Genomic DNA, 21,254 nt, shown 5'->3' with positions numbered 1-21,254 from the left:
CGGCCTCCTCCCCCTCCTCCTCTATCCTTCCTCCTCCCTTCCCCTCCTCCCTCCATCTCTTTTTTTTTCTGTTTTCACTGTAGTTTTTTACTATTGTGTAATGTAGTTTTTTACTGTTTTTAGTATGTGTTTAAAATAATTAGTAAGTAAATTAATAAACTAATTTGAACTAGTTTAGTGTTATTAAGAACTAGTTGAATTAATAGAACTAATGTATTTTTAGTAAGAAAATTAATATAACTAGTTGAACTAGTTTATTTTTAGAAAGAACTAGTTTATTTCTACTTATAGTAAGTTTATATTTAGTAAGAACTAGTTGAATTAATAGAATTAGTTGAACACGTCACATTTGTTATTATTATTTTAGATTAAGAAAGTATTCCCGCATCGACGTCGACGATGCCTATCCCGCATCCTCGTCGTCGATACCCGTCGTTCGCTAGGGTTTTAGTTGTATTAGTGATGTTATATGTATGATACTATTCGGGATGTATTAGTGATAACTTAGAGGGTTTTTGTTTTTGTAGAAATCAAGGAGCCCCTCCATCATCCCCGTCGTCGTCCCCGTCACCGACCCCCTTCGACCTCGAGGTGAGACCAGCTGAATCTCCATGTCCATATGAGTCCTATAAGATATGATGTAGATAAAAACATGTATATCTTGTGTTGCTCAAATAGGATATGTGGTTGCCCAAGTGGCCAGTCATGTTCAGGTTACACCTCCGAGTGGCTTATGTTTTGCTGGAATGTTAATTGATTTCCGTTTCGGCAAATTTCCGGCGCTCGATATGTCCTGTTTTAGCAAAGGTCATGCCGGAATTTTCCATGAATTTTGGCATGACTTGTGCTAGAATATGTAGAAAATATCGAGTGGCCTGGATTTTCTAGAAAGATAATTAAATGATATTTCGGGTTGACTTTAAGTCTGTCGAGGCCGAAGAATCCCGACTGTTGTTGTGGGGGTCGTTTCTCCTTCTTCTTTGGGTGCTAGACCTTTGTTATGCACTAGGGGAAGGAGGAGTAACAACCGTCACCGACAGTCGCAAATGTCAGAGAGGAATCGGTGAGGGAGAGTCTCCACCATATATGAGAGGAGGAAGAATCCTGACTGTTGTCGTGGGGGTAGCTTCTCCTTCGTTCTCGTGTGCTATAAAATTTGGTGTAATGCACTCGGGAATGAAAGGAGGAGCTAGCATCACCGACGGTCGAATATATACACCACGTGAGCTGAGAGTTTTCAAGAAAAGACTCGACAGACCGATAGTCAACCCGTGATGAATAATGAACAAGCTGAGAGTTTTAATCGTACAAGTTTAATCTTTGAATTATGAACATAGGAAATGTCGTCGGACGAAGAAGGTCCCGGGGAGTGCTCCTGGTGCGGCGACAACCGGGGTTTTTGCGACAGGCCTCACCTAGACAAAGGTTGACGCTTCATCCTTAAGCTCGAGGAGGCCTTTGATTGTGATACGGTAAGCTACGATGCAAAGTTTTTTTTCGTCATTAAGCTCGACTTCTACTACTTCAACGTGTAATTTTCATCTTTTACAATTCGACTAGCTTATCCCATGTCATGTAAGACGCTATGTCTTAGAGAGGATGGGTTTTGAAGATCATGAGAGGAATGAAACAAAGAAAATTAACCTAAGGACCCATCATGGTATGGATTTTGAGGTAAATCTATACAATTTTGAGAGCGTATCCCATTTTGGTTGCCCGGGTTGGGAAGCACTTTGCAAGATGTATGATTTTCAAGAGGGTATGTTTATCACCATGCATCTTGGTGATCCTGACATCGACCAAGACAATTTAGACTTTTGGGTCCTTGTTGATACGCTTCCAATTCTACCGCTATGTGAGTTCCTCAAACACAGTTATTAAGTAATTTATATTTTTTACTTCAAAATAGTTGACAGCTTATTTCCATTGATAGCTTACTTTCGTTGTTCAAAGAATGTGCGGAAGATGGTAGACAGAAGCAACTACACCGATGGCTCTAAGTTAACTTATCAGGAGAAAAGTCATCTGGTCGCATATTTTACTGATCTTGAGAATTGCAATGCCTTTTATCGAACTCCTCCAAATTATGGTCAATACGTGCCACTAGTGCATGTGTTGAACCACGATAACTTCCATGGAGATATCCTGGTAAGATATTTTACTATTACGACATCTGTGCATCTTTTGCATACTTCTAAAACTGAACTACATTGCTAACTACGAAGTTATTACTATGTTTTTCAACAGAAAATCATGACGGATTGTGTGCCTCATTTGATGTATCAGAATGATCGCCTTGATGTTTTGAACATACAGCCAGGTCGTCCTACGAATCTCGCCTATCCAGACCAGATTTCTAAAAACACATGATAATCAAAGAATGGAAAAATGTACCGACAGTCGTAAGGAGGTTCTTGGAAGCAACATTATTCGAAAGGCAAGAATTAAAGACAGGATAATCTCTATTCTCCATAATGGAGAGTCAGGGGCTATCTTGTTTTATGCTATTTTACCTAACACAATATAGTAGGTCCTAAGAGAATGTAGTAGGTCCTATGAGGTACAATATGTTTATGAGAGTTGATGATGATGAGTAGTTGTGATTATGTCTAGTGACCAACTTGTATGTGATGTCTCATTGATGAAAACGATGATCATGAGGAGGTGTTATATGACAATGATGTATTATGATGATAAGTTGTTAATGATATGATGATGATGATGATGATATTTATTATATCATTGGGTGAAAGAACCGCGGATTAGTTTCAAGTGGATGTCCATAAACTTGAAACTAGTCCACGGTTCTTTCTCCCAGTGATGTAATAACTCATTATGATGTAAAATCATTCTCTAAATTGCTGCGGTATGAAAACTTGTATAAAGGTGTATGAATACAACATGAAATAAAAAAGAAATACAAAATAATAGTAGTAGCGCGTGCTAGGAGAAGCACTACTACTAATTACCAGTAGCGCTCATAGTACAAATCGCTGCTACTAAGTCGATATAGCAATAGTGTGGTCCAACCCACCTACTGCTAACCTTTAGCTGTAGCGCCTTACTAGTAGCGCTGCTCCCCGCACTACTGATAGGCTTTAAACACGTGCTACTGCTAGGGTTTTCCCTAGTAGTGGCACACAGAGAGAGGATTCAGACTTTTGGACAAAACACGCATCATAGCTAGTTCAAAAGCTCAAGAACACTCATATAACCAGATAAAGCACGACTAAGGTATTACGCATCCTCGCGGCTTGAACCTGGATAAAAATCCTCTGTGTCTTAACTGCTCGACCTGCTCTTCGTGCAACTAAACCCGCGTCGAACATAGAAGGGATCCTTGTGACCCCATAGGTGACGGTTTCCCCGACAAAAGGATTAGCCGGGAAGACATGCTCAACGGTAAACTTGTTTCTAGTGGTCCACAACGACCAACAAATCGATGCAAACCCAACCCAGAAGACCCTTTTAGAATGCCCAGCCAAACCGTTGACCAGTCCCCTAAGCTCTCCATGAACAAGGAGGGGTTCCATGCCACTTGTAGCCAAGAGCGGATACATCACCACACAAATTTTTGCCAAGGAACACCGGAAGAAGATGTTATCAGTGTTTTCAGGGTCTCCGCACAAGATGCATCTATCTGAGCCCAGGCCGTTTCTTTTCTGGATTTGGTCTTCCGCGGGAAGCTTGCCACGAAAAGCTTGCCACGAAAAAAAATTTAATCTTAGGAGGGACGCGGGCGCTCCAAATGCAATTGAACTTGGAAGTGGGAGATCCCGAAATAAGTTTAGCACACAAAGACTTAACCGAAAAGTGACCAGATGTATCTTTGAAGAATCAAGGAAACTAGCGCTCGAGTGTGTCCCGACAGGAATAGGGTGCCCCCCGCATCGACCTCCCAGAGCGAGGCGACCGGGGAGGTTCCCCACTCCTCCCCCTCCCCGCGAGTCGCCGCCCCCTTCCCCCTCGCCGCTACTGCCGTCGGAAGCGGCAGGGTGTTGCCCGCGCGGCGACCCGCAGTTTGGCGGTGGCGGCCCCCCTTCTTCTCCCGTCGCTGGACCCCGGCTCGGGCGAGCGGTCATGGCGGCCTTCGGACGGCGGCATTCCGGGGTGAATCTGGACGGCGGCGGTGACGGCCCATGGCTAGCGGCAGCCGGCGGCGCCCTGCTAGCCCAGATCTAGGCCCTATGGGCCCGATCTGGGCCGGGGCGGGCCTACTGGGGGGCCATGGTGGGTTGTTCCCCGGTGGTTCTGGCGACCTCCTCGCGACAGGGACGGTGGAGCTTCACGGGCCCGTTCTGGGCCCAGCCGGACATTTGTCTTGTGTGCCTTTGCTACTATGCCCGGTCTGCTACCGCCTAAGCTAGTGGAGGTTGTTCCCTCCGTCGTGGCTGCGGTGCTGTCGGTCCTTGTCTACGGGTGTCTCGTTTGGATCCGGCCGGCCTTGCTTCGTTGGCCGTGGTGAGACGACGGCGGTGTCCTAGTGACTATGCTCGCGCATGTTGGTGGGCAGCGGGTGTGGTGGAGCCGAAGGTTGGTCCTGTGTGGCAGGCGTGAGGGGTCGGGAGAAATCCATGTTGGGTCTTGAAGGGCACCGCCATCCTTCTTGAAGGGCGTCGGGTGACCCTCTCCCCCCTACCCTCCGTGTACTGGGAGAAATCCTAGGATTCGTCTGTGTAGCAGCGTCGTCATCGTCGCATTCCTTCTTGAAGGTGGTGCTTGGTACACGGCAACTCGGTGACTTTGGAGCGTGGTGGTTATCTTCGGTGGGCGCAGCGGTCGCGGGGTGCCGTAGCTTTTGTTGATACGGCATTGTTGGCCTTTTTTCTCTTATTTTCTCTTGTATTTTCTTTTGGGCGTGGTTGTGCTGTTAGCCCCAGCGTTGATCGGGATGTTGTATCGGGTGGTTGCTATATCAATATAGTGGGTGAAAGCCTATTTCGAGAAAAGCGACCAGAGGCAGAATGGGGCCAGACCACTGAGCCCTCTTCCTCCGAGAGCACAGGGAAGCAAGCAGTAAGACGATGGTAGTCTTCCAACTCTTCAGGAGATAGCGATCTACGGAGGTCCAAATCCCAATTATTCACCGAGAGATCAAAGATAGAGATCTCCGGGTCATAGCAGTAAGAAAACAAAACCGGAAACATCACCACAAGGGTGGCTTCTCCATACCACCAATCTAACCAAAAGCGAGTGGATTTACCATTCCTGTCAATAAACTTGACCAAATACTGAAATATCGGGCGAACTTTGACGAGCTGAAGCGAGAATTGGGAGCTGCCAGAGGACGGGGCGAACATGGGGCTCGAATTAGGGAAATATTTAGCTTTGAGAATGCTAAGCCACAGCGGAGTCTCCACAGAGGACATAATTTTCCACCACCACTTAATGATGAGGCATTTGTTCATGACGCCAGTGTTAATAATACCCAACCCACCAAGGTTTTTAGGTTTGCAAATAAGTTTCCATTTCACCATCCTATATCTACGCTTGTTGTCCGCCAAATTCCGATAGAAGGCGCCCCTGTGTTTATCAAACCCAGCGTGTGTCCCTCCTGAGAGGAGGTAGAATCCCATCAGAAACATGGGGATGGAAGAGAGGCAGGCATTGATTAAGGCTACCTTGCCAGCTTGAGTATTGTAACGGCCTCTCCACGGCAAGACCCAGTTGGCCACCTTTGAAACAACCGGGGAAAAATCTTTAGCCAGCAATTTGTGGGGGAAATTGGAAGGCCCGGGTACCTGAAAGGAAAGGAGCCTAGGGAGTAGTTTAATAAGTGAGCAACTCTTTGGGCCTCAACATCTGAGACCCCAGTAACAATCACTTCACTCTTGCCAAAGTTGATCTTGAGCCCTGAAAGAGCTTCAAAGCAAAGGAGAAGGAACTTCAAGTGAGATATACCTTCATCATTCAGTTCAACCATTATGATGGTATTGTCCGCATATTGGAGGTGGGAGATGCCATTAGGGGCAAGATGGGAGCTGATCGGGGTGATATGACCAGCAGCCGCAACCCAAGTCAGGATATGGGAGAGGGAATGGGCCACAAAGTTAAAGAGGAGGGGCGAAGCCGGGTCACCCTACCTCAGGCCCTGCCATTGGCAAAAAAATTACAGATGTTCTTGTTAAAATTAATTAACACATCGTTAATTAAGGGAATAATCCCCGTCCCGTCGCTGCCGCGCCCAAACAGTCGCGTCTTACGAACGCGCCTGTTCCCATTGTATATAAGGATTCTGTAACCATCAATAAAGAGTTCGATTCAATCATTTGTCTCTCGTCTCTCTCGTTTAAGATCCAACACGTTATCAGCACGCTCCCGGCAGAGCGTTTCCGGCGACGCACTCCCCGGCGAACAAGAGGTAAGCAGCATGGCCGTTGCGCTCACCGGCCTCCGCGCCGCGCAGCCTCTGGCCGTGCCCGCCCGCGCTCCGTGGCGGCCCCGTGCCCTGCAGCGCCGCGCCAGTGGCCGCCCGGCCTCCCAGTGCACGCTCGCCTCTCCCACGGCCTGCGCGTGGTAGCATCGCCATCGGCGCTGAACGCAGCGATCATGCTGTCCGTGCATGTATTGGCATGCAATGCATACTCCTGTACAAAGGAAATCCATCAACATGGATAGTCCATGATCCGAGTCCTTGCTTGATAGCGGGATCCCGCACACGGCACACCATGCGTGTGCGTGTTGACGGAGCCTTTGCTCCGCGCTTCGTTCGGCGGCCACGCTCCGCCCTGTGCACCCTCCGCACTGCGCCCGGCCGCGCGCCCTCCTACCCGCGCCAAGGCTGCCCGGCCGTGCCTGTGGCCGCGCCGCATCCCAGGACACGGTTTTCGCGCCGTCCGGCTGCCCCGGCAGCGCCTCGCGCCAGCGGCACCCGTGGCCGCGCGCCGCACCCCACGCCCGGCTGCCCGGCCTCCGCGCCGCGCTCGCCCGCCGTCGCCGCATGGCCGCGCCGGCCATGCCCGTGGCTGCGCTCTGCCCAGCCGCCAGGCTGTGCCCATGGCCGGCGAGCCCGAGAGGCGGTGGCAGTTGCAGTAACTGCACGGGAGAAGACAAGGGAAATCTTATCCCTTCGCCATTTTACATTAACATCCTCTCATATGCAGGAAATGGTAAAATAGGCTGAAACAGGGGTCAAATCGGTCCTAATAAATGTACTACTAATTACTAGTATTTACCTGTTTTAGACCCGTTGTTCCAAACATTTTTCTGTTGAGTATAATGCTCCAGAAATTTAAGATATAAATCATTTCCACGCCTATAAAGGTTGAGATTATTTATATCTATTATCTGCGATTGAGATTTTGAATCTCTTGCAAAGATAAATTAAGTACTTCTGCAGTACTATTTCTCCGTTGAGTACACAATATTCCGGAATATTTCTATGATGTGTCTATTTCCATGTTAAACACATGTCGAGATTAATACGTCAATTTGCAATTGAGATTTTCAATTTCTTGCAAATATAGTCTGTTTATCCGTTGAGTACGAGGTATTCCGGAATATTTCTGTGATGTATCTGTTTTCATGTTAAACACATGTCAAGATTAATACGTCTATTTGCAATTGAGATTTTTAATTTCTTGCAAATACATGTGCAAAATTTAAAGTGATTTCTTCAAGTTGATGCTTGGGATCACAAGATAGCCATATGGATCTACTGCATACGCAGATTATCGATGGCTATTGATAAAGTCTACATTTTGTCGTTTCGACATTATGATTGCTTTACAAAGTGCTCTCCCACACATTTTTCTAAGTCATGACATAAGGTATTATGAATGAGTATTTACTGATTTCATTAGATTATACTCCCTATTGCTGCGAGATCTACTTCATTTTGGAGATTATCTTCAAGGTGTCATAGGTATCATGCTTAGCAATTTGAGATTCGCATTAATGGTTTCAAGATAACTTCTTGAAATATCCATTAATCTTGCAACATTACCATGATGGTCTTTAATTTACTAATCATAAATTAATTATCTCTGGTAACCGATGGCTAGAGAATTGAGGCATTTGCCCTCGACCACCACTGCCCTACCTGGGCCATGGACATCATGATCGCTCTTGTGTCTCGTGGGATAATATGTGCCATCCAAGATCTGTCGAATTCTCCTACGGTTGGAGTCACACCACTAACAGAATAAACATGTTGCTTTATGCATCACAATGCATTATATCGATCCAGATCTCAGCATCTGGTTATTCTGTATTAGCAATCCCTCGGATACAAAGAACCTCAAGGGCAAAAAGGTTTGACGGTCACTCCAAACCTTCAACCTGACACCATCATGGCAGACAGTTGTTTGCATGACGTTCTTCTAGAACCGAGCAATAAAATGACTATCCGGCTGTCACGAGACCCTATGAGCATGGAGAGCATGATGGTTGAATATGTATCAACCGACATGTTTGGAGACTATAAATTAGTCCCCTTAGTCTCCTTAGTGATCTATTTATTTCTGTCCATTGCTGATGTTCTAGTATGAACATGAGTATTGTTGTCATCATATATTGTATACCACAATATATTATATCAGCACTTTGATACAAATTCATTTGTATGCATTCTGTATATCCGACAGTGATTTTCTTGAGAATCTTCATGTCGATATATAAATTTCTACCGGAGTCAATCCGATGAAAAATGATATGTGCCTTGTGGACATATGCACCACAAACTCTATACTCAGGGAAGTCCAATGTTTCCACTCTCATTGAGAGAAAGGAGATATTTTAAAATCGCTAGACACGATGAGGTATTTGTTGGCTCAATTCAAATCATATTTACTATCCCTGTGGGTACTCGAGTAACGTCGGGATGCTTCATTGCTTCCCAAGTTTAACTCATACCCTACTAAGCTATAGAGATATTCGTCAAAATGGTTTCCATAGTGAAACTTATGCTGACAAGCAAGAGAAATACATTTTCTTTACCATATGCAATGGATATGGCAAGAACATTCTCTATGTATCATCTGGATTGTACTACACATACTACAAAACCCGTAGCACATGTTGCGCCCAAGATAGTTTTCCAAAATGTCTTGTACATGAAAAACTTGGCATACTCGCCTTGGTCATCGAGACATTGGGTTGAAACCGAAACTATCAGCAATTCCATTGGTTTATGATTATTATGATGCTAAATTCTAACAATATTTGGATTTTGTGTGCACTACACATGACACAGGGAAGCTAATTTTAAGGATTGCGCACCTTAAAGTTTACGCTGAACCACTCAGACTCCTTGAATGCATCAAGTCGAGGTAAGTGGTTTTTCCCAACCATTGACTAGACTATTCAGGTATCCATGGTTTTCCAAAGACACATCTACATGATGGTCTCAAGTGTGCTTTATTCACACGAAACCATTGACTCATTATCCTGACATCTATTTCAAGCAAATCGAATGGATAGCATTTGCAGAATTCTCCTTGAGTGCCTTTTTCTATGGCCCTCGGATTGAAGTTTAGCAATTTGTCCTAATGTCTAGACTCAAGATGGTTTGGTAGAATCCCATCCAAAGAATTGAGCTCATTGCATGATCTTTACTTTGAAATTGCAACTTACCAACTTTACGTTGGAGTCATGGAGTTTTACACGCTCATGACCAATCTGCATAATTTTGTTCCCCTCTATCTTTGATACATGGAAATCTACCAAGTATTTCCTATCTGCGGTAATTCGGTTACACACCGATATCATCACCCCGACATACATCATTGGCCCCTCAACATATAGTTGGGATCTATGTGAGGAATAACTGTATTACTGTCAATACCTCAAGCCCCTCTCATGGGGAGTTATTCAAGGCCAGTATATTGATTCAATGAGGAATATTTTCAGGCATTAGGGGGAGAATTCAAGTACCATAAAGAATGCCAGGAAATTAGTGGAATGTTCAACACATTTCTGCCTCATATCCACGTAATCAAAGAGCTGAACCACGTGTTCAGAAGATTTGCAACATATTGCAAATAACCTGCCAGATTCATTTACTGACTATAAATGTGTCACACAATCCTACAATCCTGCAAAAGTATGCCTGAAAGAGTGGAGGTACCAACAAAATCCAATCCATTCCCCGTTCAAAGCAACAGCGGGAGATGTATGGCAGAAGTACATCAGGATTCAGCTTCTCGCAAGCAAGGATATCAAGGCCTGTGAATCAGTAAATGCAAGTCAACTTCACGTTGGCAGGCACCTAATGGGTAGTATACACCCAGTGGATGGGAAACCTCCACCAACCTAGGTCATAGTGCACACGATGACCGGGACATCGGAATACCCGACTCAATCACATTGGTAAATCGCGAGCAGTCACCATGGGTAACGATATTTCCATCAACTATATATTGATATATCGATTCTGGAGAATCATATAACCGGAAGTCTACAATTTTCGACATACATTTCTCAACTAGATTGCAAAAATCTTTCAAATAATTCAGATCCAAAGACCATGGCCATGACAAAGTGTGAACAACACTTGGACTGAACTCAAGCAAAGGGTATAATCTAGGTAGAAATGATCTTGCTCAATAATGGGAAGGTATTCATAAGCAATACCTACACCAGTTTTCTTCTGGAAATAGAATTGAGAACAACGATGTGGTGAAATAAAGAGCAAGTATTGTAGCACAAGGGTTTACGCAGATACCTAACTATTCTCCATAGGTGGAATCTCATTCCGATAACTTATATCATTGGCAATACAAAATCATATATCTCTGCAGTTGATAGATGTAGTGATCACATATCCATGTGGCTCACTAGATTCAGACATGTATAATTGATTTCCAATGGAATCTCAATTCTGAATCGAAATACAAAATGCAACATACATTGTGTAAAAATCAGTAAGTCACCATATGACTTATTGTTGTCGGTACATTTGGTACAACCGACTTAGTGAGTTCCTTTCCACAAGGATTACTCCTACAATGATGGTTATCCATGTTTATCTGTCATGCACAGTGATTACTCCTGCAATGACGATACATGTAATCATCTAAACAATGGAGTTTAAATGAAGGATTTGGGTAAAACCAAGATACCGCTCGTTACTACAAATTGAGCACCTTCACTCATACATTTTGGTACACTATGTTGTCTATATTCAAAATATATTGGAGAAATTCATTGTGGACAAGTCTTATACATCCATAACTTTCATGGTGGTTCATTCTCTAGACATAGAGAAAGATCTATTTAGACCAAAAGATGATGGAAATGAAATATTGGGACTCAACGTTCCTTAATGCCATTGGATCCACAAAACACAATTGGTTGATACTCAAGAATATCTTTCGATATCTTCAAGGCATCAAACATCTTGTCCTGGTTTTTCAGTTTCACAGAAATGTGAACACCGATATCATTGGATACATCGATCAGATTCCACTATATCAGATCGTAGACAAGCTTAGTGTTCCTATTAGGTGTGGTAGCCCTCTCATGAAGAGTCTTCGAGACAGACCTCATGGCTACATCCACCAACCATTATCTCAAGGATAATGTTTCTTGTGTTGCCCGGATGCAAACAGGTTACATAATAAGCAATATCGCTATATTGCATATCTTGCAAGTCAAATCATGTGACTGATTTGTTCACGAAGTCTCTACCAACTTCTACATTCCAAATATATGTTCTTGGAATTGGTGTGTGACGGCTTCGAAATTTGCAAGAATCAGGGGGAGTATCTTCCTGAATTGTTCCTGTTCAATGCATCATATTATACTCTTTTTCCCTTCATGAGTTTACTATATAGGTTCTTATAAAGGTTTTTAATGAGGTAATATCAACACAAGATTATATGTCATACTTTCGTTTTCCCCACCGGGGTTTTTAGGAAAATATATACGACATATTTATTGCCCTCTAAATTCTATGGATATACTTCATATTGAGTTAACAGAGGCAATAATCATTATATGTTGGATCAATTTCTCCTTATTTTCCCACAGGGTTTGAAGGAGTTTTACCAGCATATCATACACTATTCCTCATATTTTTCCCACAGGGTTTTTGAAGGAGATTTAATCGAAGATGATGGATCCTTATGCGGTCAAGCGGTGATTAGGGGGAGTGTTAAGATTAATTAACACATCGTTAATTAAGGGAATAATCCCCGTCCCATCGCGGCCGCGCCCGAACAGTCGTGTCTTACGAACGCGCCCGTTCCCATTGTATATAAGGATTCTGTAACCATCAATAAAGAGTTTGATTCAATCATTTGTCTCTCGTCTCTCTCGTTTAAGATCTAACAGTTCCCATTTACCAAGACCGCAATGTGGCCACCCGTGACCAACTGCATGAGTTTGTGAACCACTGCCCATCGAAGCCCTTGGCTAGTAACACCTGAAGAAGAAAATTCCAACTGACCGAATCATAGGCTTTCTCGAAGTCAAGCTTTAGAATCACCGCTTTAGAGCCACGAACTCGTAGGTCATGAACAATCTCATGAAGACAAAGGATGCCATCCAGCATGAATCTACCTTTGACGAAAGCCGACTGGAAGGGGCTAAGAGTGCGATGAGCGATGGGAGAGAGCATAGTACAGAATCAAAGTTAATGGGTTTTCTTGTGATCAGTGCACATAAAAATCAAGATCTTTGGACAGAGCATAGTACAGAAACAAAGTACTACTCACCTTGTTGTACAGATGCCACCTATGCTTAGCAACAGGAAAGTTAAGATAATAAAGCATAAAGGACAACAATTTAGTGAATCTTTACAACTTTTTCATTTATGCTTTGCACTAAATTGTTTTAGTAAATGCTCAAAATTCATTCGTTTACGGAGACCATCTACAAAACTTCTCGACCATCCTCTCACAACCATGTCTCCTGATTAAGGAGGAAAGGTAGAATTATGTCAGTCACAGTGACAAATTCAGAGAGCTGTCTCTACTAAAATAACTTGTAAGTCACATGAAATCGTTTTTAAGAGAGTTGTATTCACCTCGAATGCAAATAGTAGCGCCATACACTCACTCGGTCACTCCCTTGCAAAATTCACTACCATCTACTGCCTCTGTTCCTAAATATTTGACGTTTTGGCAAAACTGCCAAAAAGTCATATTTTTAGGAATGGAGGGAGTAATTTAGAGTGTCAAATTGCAGGGTCTGTTGACATGAGATTGTATTGTTCCTTGAGTTCCATGTAGGATTTTCAACCACATGGAAGAGAGATGAGAGGAAGAGGTTCCCACTTAAATCACTGCTTATAGACATCAGTTGTGGATGGTTCGACAGTTCGTCGCCATTTGCCCAGGTTCACCCACGTCATGGGCCATGAAGCTCCTAACTCAATGGACCTCTCTACTCTAGAGTCTAGAGACAACCCATTACAGGAGGTTTGTACATGCTGTCTACAAGTGACGTGGAGTCTTGTAGGCAACAGCCGTCTGACCTACTTGCCCTTGGTTATATAGCATGATTAGATTTATGATAACTCAAAGCATAGTCCCAGATCATCCGCACCACAGACTCCAGCATCCCCTTTAGAGTGTCCACCTCTTGAATGCCGCCGTCCTGGTAAATGATTAAGGAGACAGTCATTGTGCTATTCGATCCACAATCAATTAGAAAACACGACGGCAATAATTCTAATTCCGAGTAACCATATGTTGGTAGAAAAACATAATATTAGGTCTGCTCATGACATGATAATTCCAATTCAGAGTTTCCATGTGTCAGTACTAAAACAGGATATTAGGTGTGTGCATCAATGCACAGAAGTTGTTTGGACATTATGTCAAGCAAAGCCAGCATAAAATGCAGGTACGTTACACACATGTAACCAAATAATTTGCTCAGGAACATCACAGATTATCGTGTACTAACCTGCAGTCTCTTGCACATGCCAGCTAATTTGAAGCTAACTTCATTGGAAAGCTCTCCAGTGGAGCTCCCTTGGACAAACCGGCCACTATGCCTTAGATACATCTTTAAGGATTTATTCCCAAAAGTCTTGTAGTTTGTACGCCACACTCCAGTTATGCTGAACCTCTCATCAATCAACTTATTCCCATGTGGCTGTCTAAACCCCCCACTGGCATTAGGATCAACAATAGCTGAAGATACTAAGCTCTTGATGGCATTTTCCACTTCAGGCTGCAAGTGTTATCAGATGAGTGTGCAGAAGGAGTAAATAGCATAAAACTACTACAATTCAGGCTAAGGTTTCAAAAAACTACCGAAATTATTTTTTTCGCTGATAACTACCAAGTCCGGGGTTGACTGTTTCAAAAAAAACCAAATCGCAGTGTGATTTAAAATCAATCCAGATTATGACAGGTAGGGCCCGCACCTAAACAGACCGTTTGTTTGACTATTTGTTTGACCGTTAGCTTACATGTGGGGTCCACCTGTCAGCCTGAACCTTCTCTTTTGAATCATTTTCTCTATGCCGCATTTCGTCGAGCACCTTATGTGCGTGCAGCTCGCCGGGGAGGAGAGATTGGTGGCTCGCCGGGGAGGAGAGATTGCTGGCTCGTCGGCGAGGAGAGCTTGCTGGATCCGGCGCGCGACCTCAGGTGTGACCATGGCGGGTCGGGAGGCGCAGGTCGAGGTGGAAGGCAGGCTGGCACCGTCCATGGCCGTACGGCGAGCAGATTTGCTGGCCCGTACGCTGCAGGCGGCGGGGCGCAGCCGTCACCGGCCAACGCCGAAGGCTCGATTCCGGTGTCTGTTGTAGCTCTCCCCGACCTGGCCACCCTCTCGCGGGTCGGGCCTGCGCTCGGCGGGAGCGGTCACCGCCCGGATTCCGGGAGAGCACGCGGGGCTTGCGTGTGCGTTTGCTCTTGCAGGAGTGGGAGCCGGCTGCGATACGGCTGCCGGCGTGGGGAGAGGTAGGAGGAGGTGGTGCGGTCCTGCTGCCGGCGGCGCGCGGCGGCGCGGTGCCGGGCTGAGCTCGGACGGCACATCAATGGCCGCAGCCGGCGATCTTTGAGGCTGGAGAAGGGAACATGCGGCGGGTGGCGGATGGAGTGCAGCGGTCGGCGGCGACCTCGCCGGCGACGGCGGAGGGCACCAGGAAGCGGGATCGATGGGCGGCGGCGGAAGGTCGTGCTCCTGGTGCGTGCTCGTCCGCGCGTGAGGTAGGTGGATGACGGCACCGGTCAGGGATAAAAATCGATTGTTTTTTCTCATTGGAAATTTTATTGAGTATGACATGTGGGCCCCATCAGTCATAACGGTCAACTTAACTGTTCAGTTAACGGCGTTGACTTTTGTGCCACGTGGAACCTGACGTGTGGACCATATCTGTCAGAAAACGGTTTAACCTTTAAGCACATTGCGATTTGGGCTTTTTGAAACAACCGACCCCGGACTTGGTAGTTATCAGCGAAAAAAATAAATTCGGTAGTTTTTTGGAACCCTAACCCGAATTGTAGTAGTTTTATGCTATTTACTCGTGCAGAAGATATGCTTGTAACAGAAAGGACAGAGGTAGTTCCAATATGAACTCACGTCTATTCGGATCCTATTCGTATTCAACATCAGCCTTAAATCAAGATCGTTCGACAGGCAGGATACGTCTTCCACTAATTGTCGTATCTGGTTCAATTCAATCTGCACGAGAAGTAACAATGGGGACGATAGAGAAAGAAAACTATTGTTAGCTAGTAGTGGCCTGTAATGAATAGTACTATAGTCGAACAATTTAGCACAAGCCACAGTACTTAAGTCACATATTAGAATCTAACCAACTGGCCCTATACATGGGATAAACGAAAATTTACAAAGGAAAATGTTAAACTCAGCAATATCTGCAGTAGAATGAAAAAAATAAGGCAAAAATGAATACTAATCACATCGAGCTACAGAAAACATCAACCACTGAAACAATCTCGCTTTAAAACAATTTCAAGCAAACGTAGTTGCTTTTCCATAACAATGCTATGAGGCTGAGTTTTATTGCCGTAGTTAGAAAACATAATGAGTTTAGAGCTAACTGCCCAAGTGATAGACTACAAACAAGAGACACGGATGCTTTAGAGAAACAAGGAACCACCGGCCACTTGAGGAGCAATTGGAAGACTACATATAGTGGTACACATCTAGTGAACGACTTTGTGTGTAAAAACTAGATACATATTTAGACATTCCTTCATCTTCATCACCCAAAAATTCCTTTGAATTAAGACAAGCATGATAATTGAGAGCTAAAAGTTAGCATCGTGCATCGTCTCAATGAATACTAACTTATAGATTTCTTATCTTTACAGTCTTGGGGTTCTCGATTGTCAGGCATAAAAGAATAAAACCATGCACAACCCCGATATTTCACACTGTTTAGTAGTACTACTTAGCAGGGATATCCATATAATCAATGCATGATAGTGCTAAAAGTTAACTGTGATCCTGAGTTCTGAAAATCAAATGCACAGGAAAGGACAGCATGGTAAGCAGAGCACACCTTGTCGATTGCAAGCTTCCCATCTTCTTGCGCAGTGCATTTGCAAGACATTTTGGAATACCTTCCCTGCTTGTCGACCACCTATCAGGTATTTACAGGCCCCAAAGTCATTTCACACTCGTCTAAACAACAACCAGGGGATAAATAATTCTCAAACAGTTAGACGTACAAACCTTGACATGGTAGCGCTCTTTTGTTGAAAGGAACTCCAGCCCCATCCTCTCCAGAGCGAATTGCTCCATGTCATCAAAGAGATAACTGGGGACATTCGTATGGAACGTTTTACGGACCGGGCTCTTGGATCCTTCTGTCCCTGCCTCTGCAAGGTCGCGGACGGCGTCCAGGGAGACGGGCAATCCACCAACACAAAAACTGGGTTGTGGCGCGCGTTAATCACAATGTGATGTGATACGCTCCATGACTTCTGTCATGCGCTCAGCATCGCGCTCCTTCCCCAGTGGTGTCCACATCTGCAAAAATAGGTTGCATTTGAAGATCATGTCTGCAGGGTGGTTAGGAAATTTCTTTTCAATCGTAATTTTGTTTCGCGTCGTCCAAAGTGCCCATAGTAACGCCCCTACGCAACGCCAGGCGATTCTGCTAGAGGTCCCTTTAGTGGATTTTAGAATCGAGACCAATTGTGTCCCCGAAACGGGGTTCCAGTCTGTGTGGAAGGCCTCCCGAACTGCACTCCACATAAACCTGGCCAGGTGGCACCGGAAGAAAACATGATTCGCGTCTTCCCCTTGCCCACAGATCACGCATGAGCCGTCGGTCGGACCGTTCCGTTTAGCTATGTTGTCCGAAGTAGGCAGCCTATTCCTGAGCATTTGCCACATAAAGATCTTGATCTTCAAGGGCAGGCCTGCCTTCCACAGACCCTTTGCTATGTCAAGCACTGGCCCTCCAGTTAGCTTGTTATATAAGGACTTCACTGTAAATTTCCCGGACGCTGTCAAACTCCACTTGACAGTGTCAGCCCCCGCCCGAAGGCGATGGGAGCCTAATTGCTGGGACAGCCCGTCCCATGAAATGCGCTCTTCGTTTGTTAGGGCCCTCATAAAGTGGATCGCCGGCGGGTCTACATGTAACGCCTCCCCAAGTAGGATGTTAGTATCTGTGGCGATCCTGAATAAGGAGGGATGGCTTTGCCAAAGGGGGGAATCGCCCAGCCAATGATCAAGCCAAAACCTAGTGGATAGTCCGTTGTTGGTCTGGAAATTGGCCCCTAAATCGAAAGCAGGCCGCACCGCTTGGATCCCTCTCCAAAACACGGATCCGTTGGCCGAGGCTGTGAATGGGTTCCCATGCGGGAAGTACTTGGCTTTAAGCAACTTTGCCCAGAGCCCCGACTCATCTTGGGTCAGCCGCCACCACCATTTGGCTAGAAGGGCAACATTCATAAGTTTGGAATTTAGGATTCCCAATCCCCCAAATTTCTTAGGCCTACAAACCGCCGCCCACTTGACGAGGTGGTACTTCCTTTTGATGCCAGTTCCTTCCCAAAAGAACCTGGATCTAGGAGTGTCTAGCTTGGCATGTACCCCATCGGCAAGCAAAAACATCCCCATAGTGAAGAGGGGAAGGGAAGAGAGGCTCGAGTTTGTGAGAATGAGCCTTGCAGCGGAGGACATGAAACGCCCTCGCCACGGGCTTACCCTATTGGCCACTTTCCCGTACAGGGGCTCCCATTCTAGTATCGAAAGTTTGCGGTTGGAGATTGGAAGCCCTAGGTACTTAATTGGGAAGCTCCCTAGCTTGCAATTAAGGAGGTTTGCGGTACGTAAGCTTTGCTGGTCGTCCATCCCCATGGTTATGACCTCGCTCTTGTTAAAGTTGATTTTGAGTCCGGAGAGGAGCTCGAAGGCTAGTAGCAAAAGTTTAGTCGAAGCAATACTGTGATCATCTGGCTTAAACAACAGCAGGGTGTCGTCTGCGTATTGTAAGTGAGTCACTCCACCCGGGATGAGGTGTGAGACTAGCCCCTTGATGTGACCGGCCTCCCTGGCCTTGGTCAGCATGGCTGCCATGGCATCAGCCACAAAATTAAAGACAAGTGGGGATATGGGATCGCCCTGTCTAAGCCCTTTCCTGTTACGGAAATATTTCCCCATCTCGCCATTGACAATGACCGAGGTGTTGCCACTCGAGATCAGACTCATGATCCGGTGAACAAACCCTGCCTCAAAACCCTTTTTGAGGAAGACCTCGCGAATAAACTCCCAATTTATGCGGTCATAAGCTTTTTCGAAATCTAACTTAATGATAACACCCTGCTCCTGTGATCGTTTTAACTCGTGGACAATCTCCGTAAGAGCAACGGGCCCTTCCAGGATGTTCCTACCCTTAAGGAAAGCAGTTTGGCTCGAACTAATGACTTGTTGGGCGACCGTCGCTAGCCTAGAAGCATAAGCTTTGGCGCACAATTTAAAGGGTACATTGATGAGCGTAATCGGCCGAAACTGTTTGATAGATTCTGCCCCTTTGACCTTGGGGATTAGGCAGATGGCCCCGTAATTTAGACGAGACAGGTCAACCGTACCTAGGGCGAAGCCGTTTATGATCGCTTGGAATAAGTCCCTAAGCAGCGGCCAAAAGCGCTTGAAAAACTCCACCGGCCAGCCGTCAGGCCCTGGGGCCGTGTCGTTCTTCATACCCGCAAGCGCGCAATCAATCTCCTGGGCCGAAAAGGACACCATAAGGGCGTCATTTTCCTGCTGCGAGACTCGTTCGTGCATGCCCCAGAAGTCTGCCCTAAGACTTAGGTTTTTCACCTCAGCTGTTCCCAACAGCTCAACGAAGAAGTTATAGATGTATTTCACTATTTCGTTCTGAGATATCAGCGTCCCACGTTCTGATTGGAGCCTAAGGATAGTGCTCTTCCGTTTGCGACCGTTAGCGTAAGCGTGAAAGTATCCTGTGTTTGCATCGCCTTTCACTACCCACTTGACACCACCCCTACGGCGCCAGTATTCCTCCTCCGCCCTGAGAATAGCCAGGACCTGATGTTCAAGAGAGTATCTTAGCTCCCATTCGTCACCAGAGAAGGTTCTAATATCGGCCTGCGAGTCGAGGAGGGCTATATCTGCCGTAATGCGCTCCCTCTCCCTTTTGGACTCGCTACCATGGTTAGCCCCCCAGCCCCTAAGGAAAGCACGCAAAGCCGCAGCCGCTGAGGACCAGAACTCAACTGGTCCTCGTTGACGCCCCAACTGGTTGCCGATCTGGGACCAGCGATTTGTGACTAGCTGGCTGAAACCCTCATGTTCGAACCAAGCTGTCTCAAAGAAGAATCTATGGCTACGGCGCATGTTGTCCTCCCCTGAGGAAAAAATCAACGGGACGTGATCAGATCCTATGCGCGTTTCCGCCACTAAAGTACAGAGAGGAAACGGCGCCTCCCAGTCACTAGAGCAAAAAACACGGTCAAGGACACATCTGATTGGCTCACGTTGCTTGTTAGTCCAAGTGTATCTGGCCCCAGTACGCGTGATCTCCCGAAGGGCAGCGGACGCAATGGCATTATTGAACATGGACACCCTAGCCCAGTCAATATTGTTGTTGCTTTTGTCCGCCCCTGAGCGGATCAAGTTGAAATCACCTCCTACCACCACTGGTAGGTTGGACGATTGTTTGGCCCCCACCATAGCTGTGATTTCATCTAAGAAAATAGCGGACCTCGCGTGATCCGCCGGCCCATAAACACTCGCGATCACCCAAGAAGCTTGGGAGACCCGGTGACGGATAGTAGCAGCTATATAGAACGTGCCGCCCTCCCACGATATAACCTCACACACATCCTTGTTGCAACCCATCAGTTGACCCCCAGAGAAGCCGACGGACGGAATAGAACCAATCAAAGCGCTGGAGCGGATCGTACGCCAAAAGGTCTCTAAAGGAGAAGTCGGCCTTAATTGTCTCCTGGAGCGCCACAAAGTCAATGTGTTCTTTGGACATGTACTCGCGGAGCTGCGTGCGACGCCCCCGTGCCCGCATCCGCGGATATTCCAGAAGAAATAACGCATTAGATAATCCTGTTACGCAAGCGGACTCCACGGGAGGAGATCGCCTTGGCCACACGCTTCCTAGCCGGCTTTCGACTGGAAGAAGGCAAGACCGAGGCCGCCTCGGCCTCAGCTCCCTCAATGGGCATGTCGATAACATCAGCCCCTACTGATGCTGCGTCCGTGGCTTCGACCGCCTGAGCAGCCGCACACCTGGCGGCTGCTTCCGCGAGGGCAGCCTGGGCCTCTTCGCGCGCACGCAATAAAGAAATCAAATCCAGAGACGAGGAGTTTAGCGCTACGCCACTATCATGCAGAATCTCGGCGAGATGCTCATCAGAGAAAGCATTCAGAATCTTAAAGGAGGGGAGAAGGTTACCTGTCGTGTCCATGTTCTTGTCAGCAGCACGAAGCTTTGCACTTTCCAGAGAGGTCATGTCTCCGAGCTTGGCCTTGGCGCGAGCGCTAGGAGCCCGAGACGACACCGGAGTTGCCCTAGTACGCTTGGCCTTGACTGCCGGCCCTGACGCCACCAGAGCCGCGCCCAAATCGCCTCCCAGCACCGAAACTGACCCCGCAACCTCCGAGACCACCGTCTTGCTCCCCGCCTTCCTCCCCGCAGTCTTCTTGGCCTGTCGGCCAGAGCCACTCGACAGGCGCCTGTCAAAGGCCGGAGTTGGGTCCGAGTCCATGAGGACGCAGTCCAGCCCCGAGCCCTCCCCCCCTCGGGGTGGGGAGCCCGACATGACCCCGTACCCCCTTGCCACAAGAGGGAGAGGAGCACACGGAGCTGTCAGGCTGGAGCCGAGGACCTCGAAAGA

At 46.4% G+C, this 21,254-nt stretch overlaps 1 protein-coding gene across 1 annotated transcript; it reads right to left on the bottom strand.

The window, feature by feature from the left end:
- Positions 1 to 13,431: 13,431 nt before the first annotated feature.
- Positions 13,432 to 20,425, bottom strand: LOC119350702. The gene is made up of 6 exons (XM_037618403.1): positions 20,283 to 20,425; positions 16,603 to 16,801; positions 16,430 to 16,510; positions 15,481 to 15,582; positions 13,852 to 14,121; positions 13,432 to 13,539 (listed from the first exon to the last, which is right to left on the bottom strand). The coding sequence occupies exons 1-6, from the start codon at positions 20,423 to 20,425 to the stop codon at positions 13,432 to 13,434; spliced, it is 903 nt and encodes a 300-aa protein (XP_037474300.1).
- Between the last annotated feature and the right edge of the window lie 829 nt (positions 20,426 to 21,254).

This window comes from Triticum dicoccoides, chromosome 1B (assembly GCF_002162155.2).
Source record: "Triticum dicoccoides isolate Atlit2015 ecotype Zavitan chromosome 1B, WEW_v2.0, whole genome shotgun sequence".
Lineage (NCBI taxonomy): Eukaryota > Viridiplantae > Streptophyta > Magnoliopsida > Poales > Poaceae > Triticum > Triticum dicoccoides.
The sequence above is the reverse complement of the archived record's forward strand: the minus strand, read 5'-3'. Positions and strand labels throughout refer to the sequence as shown.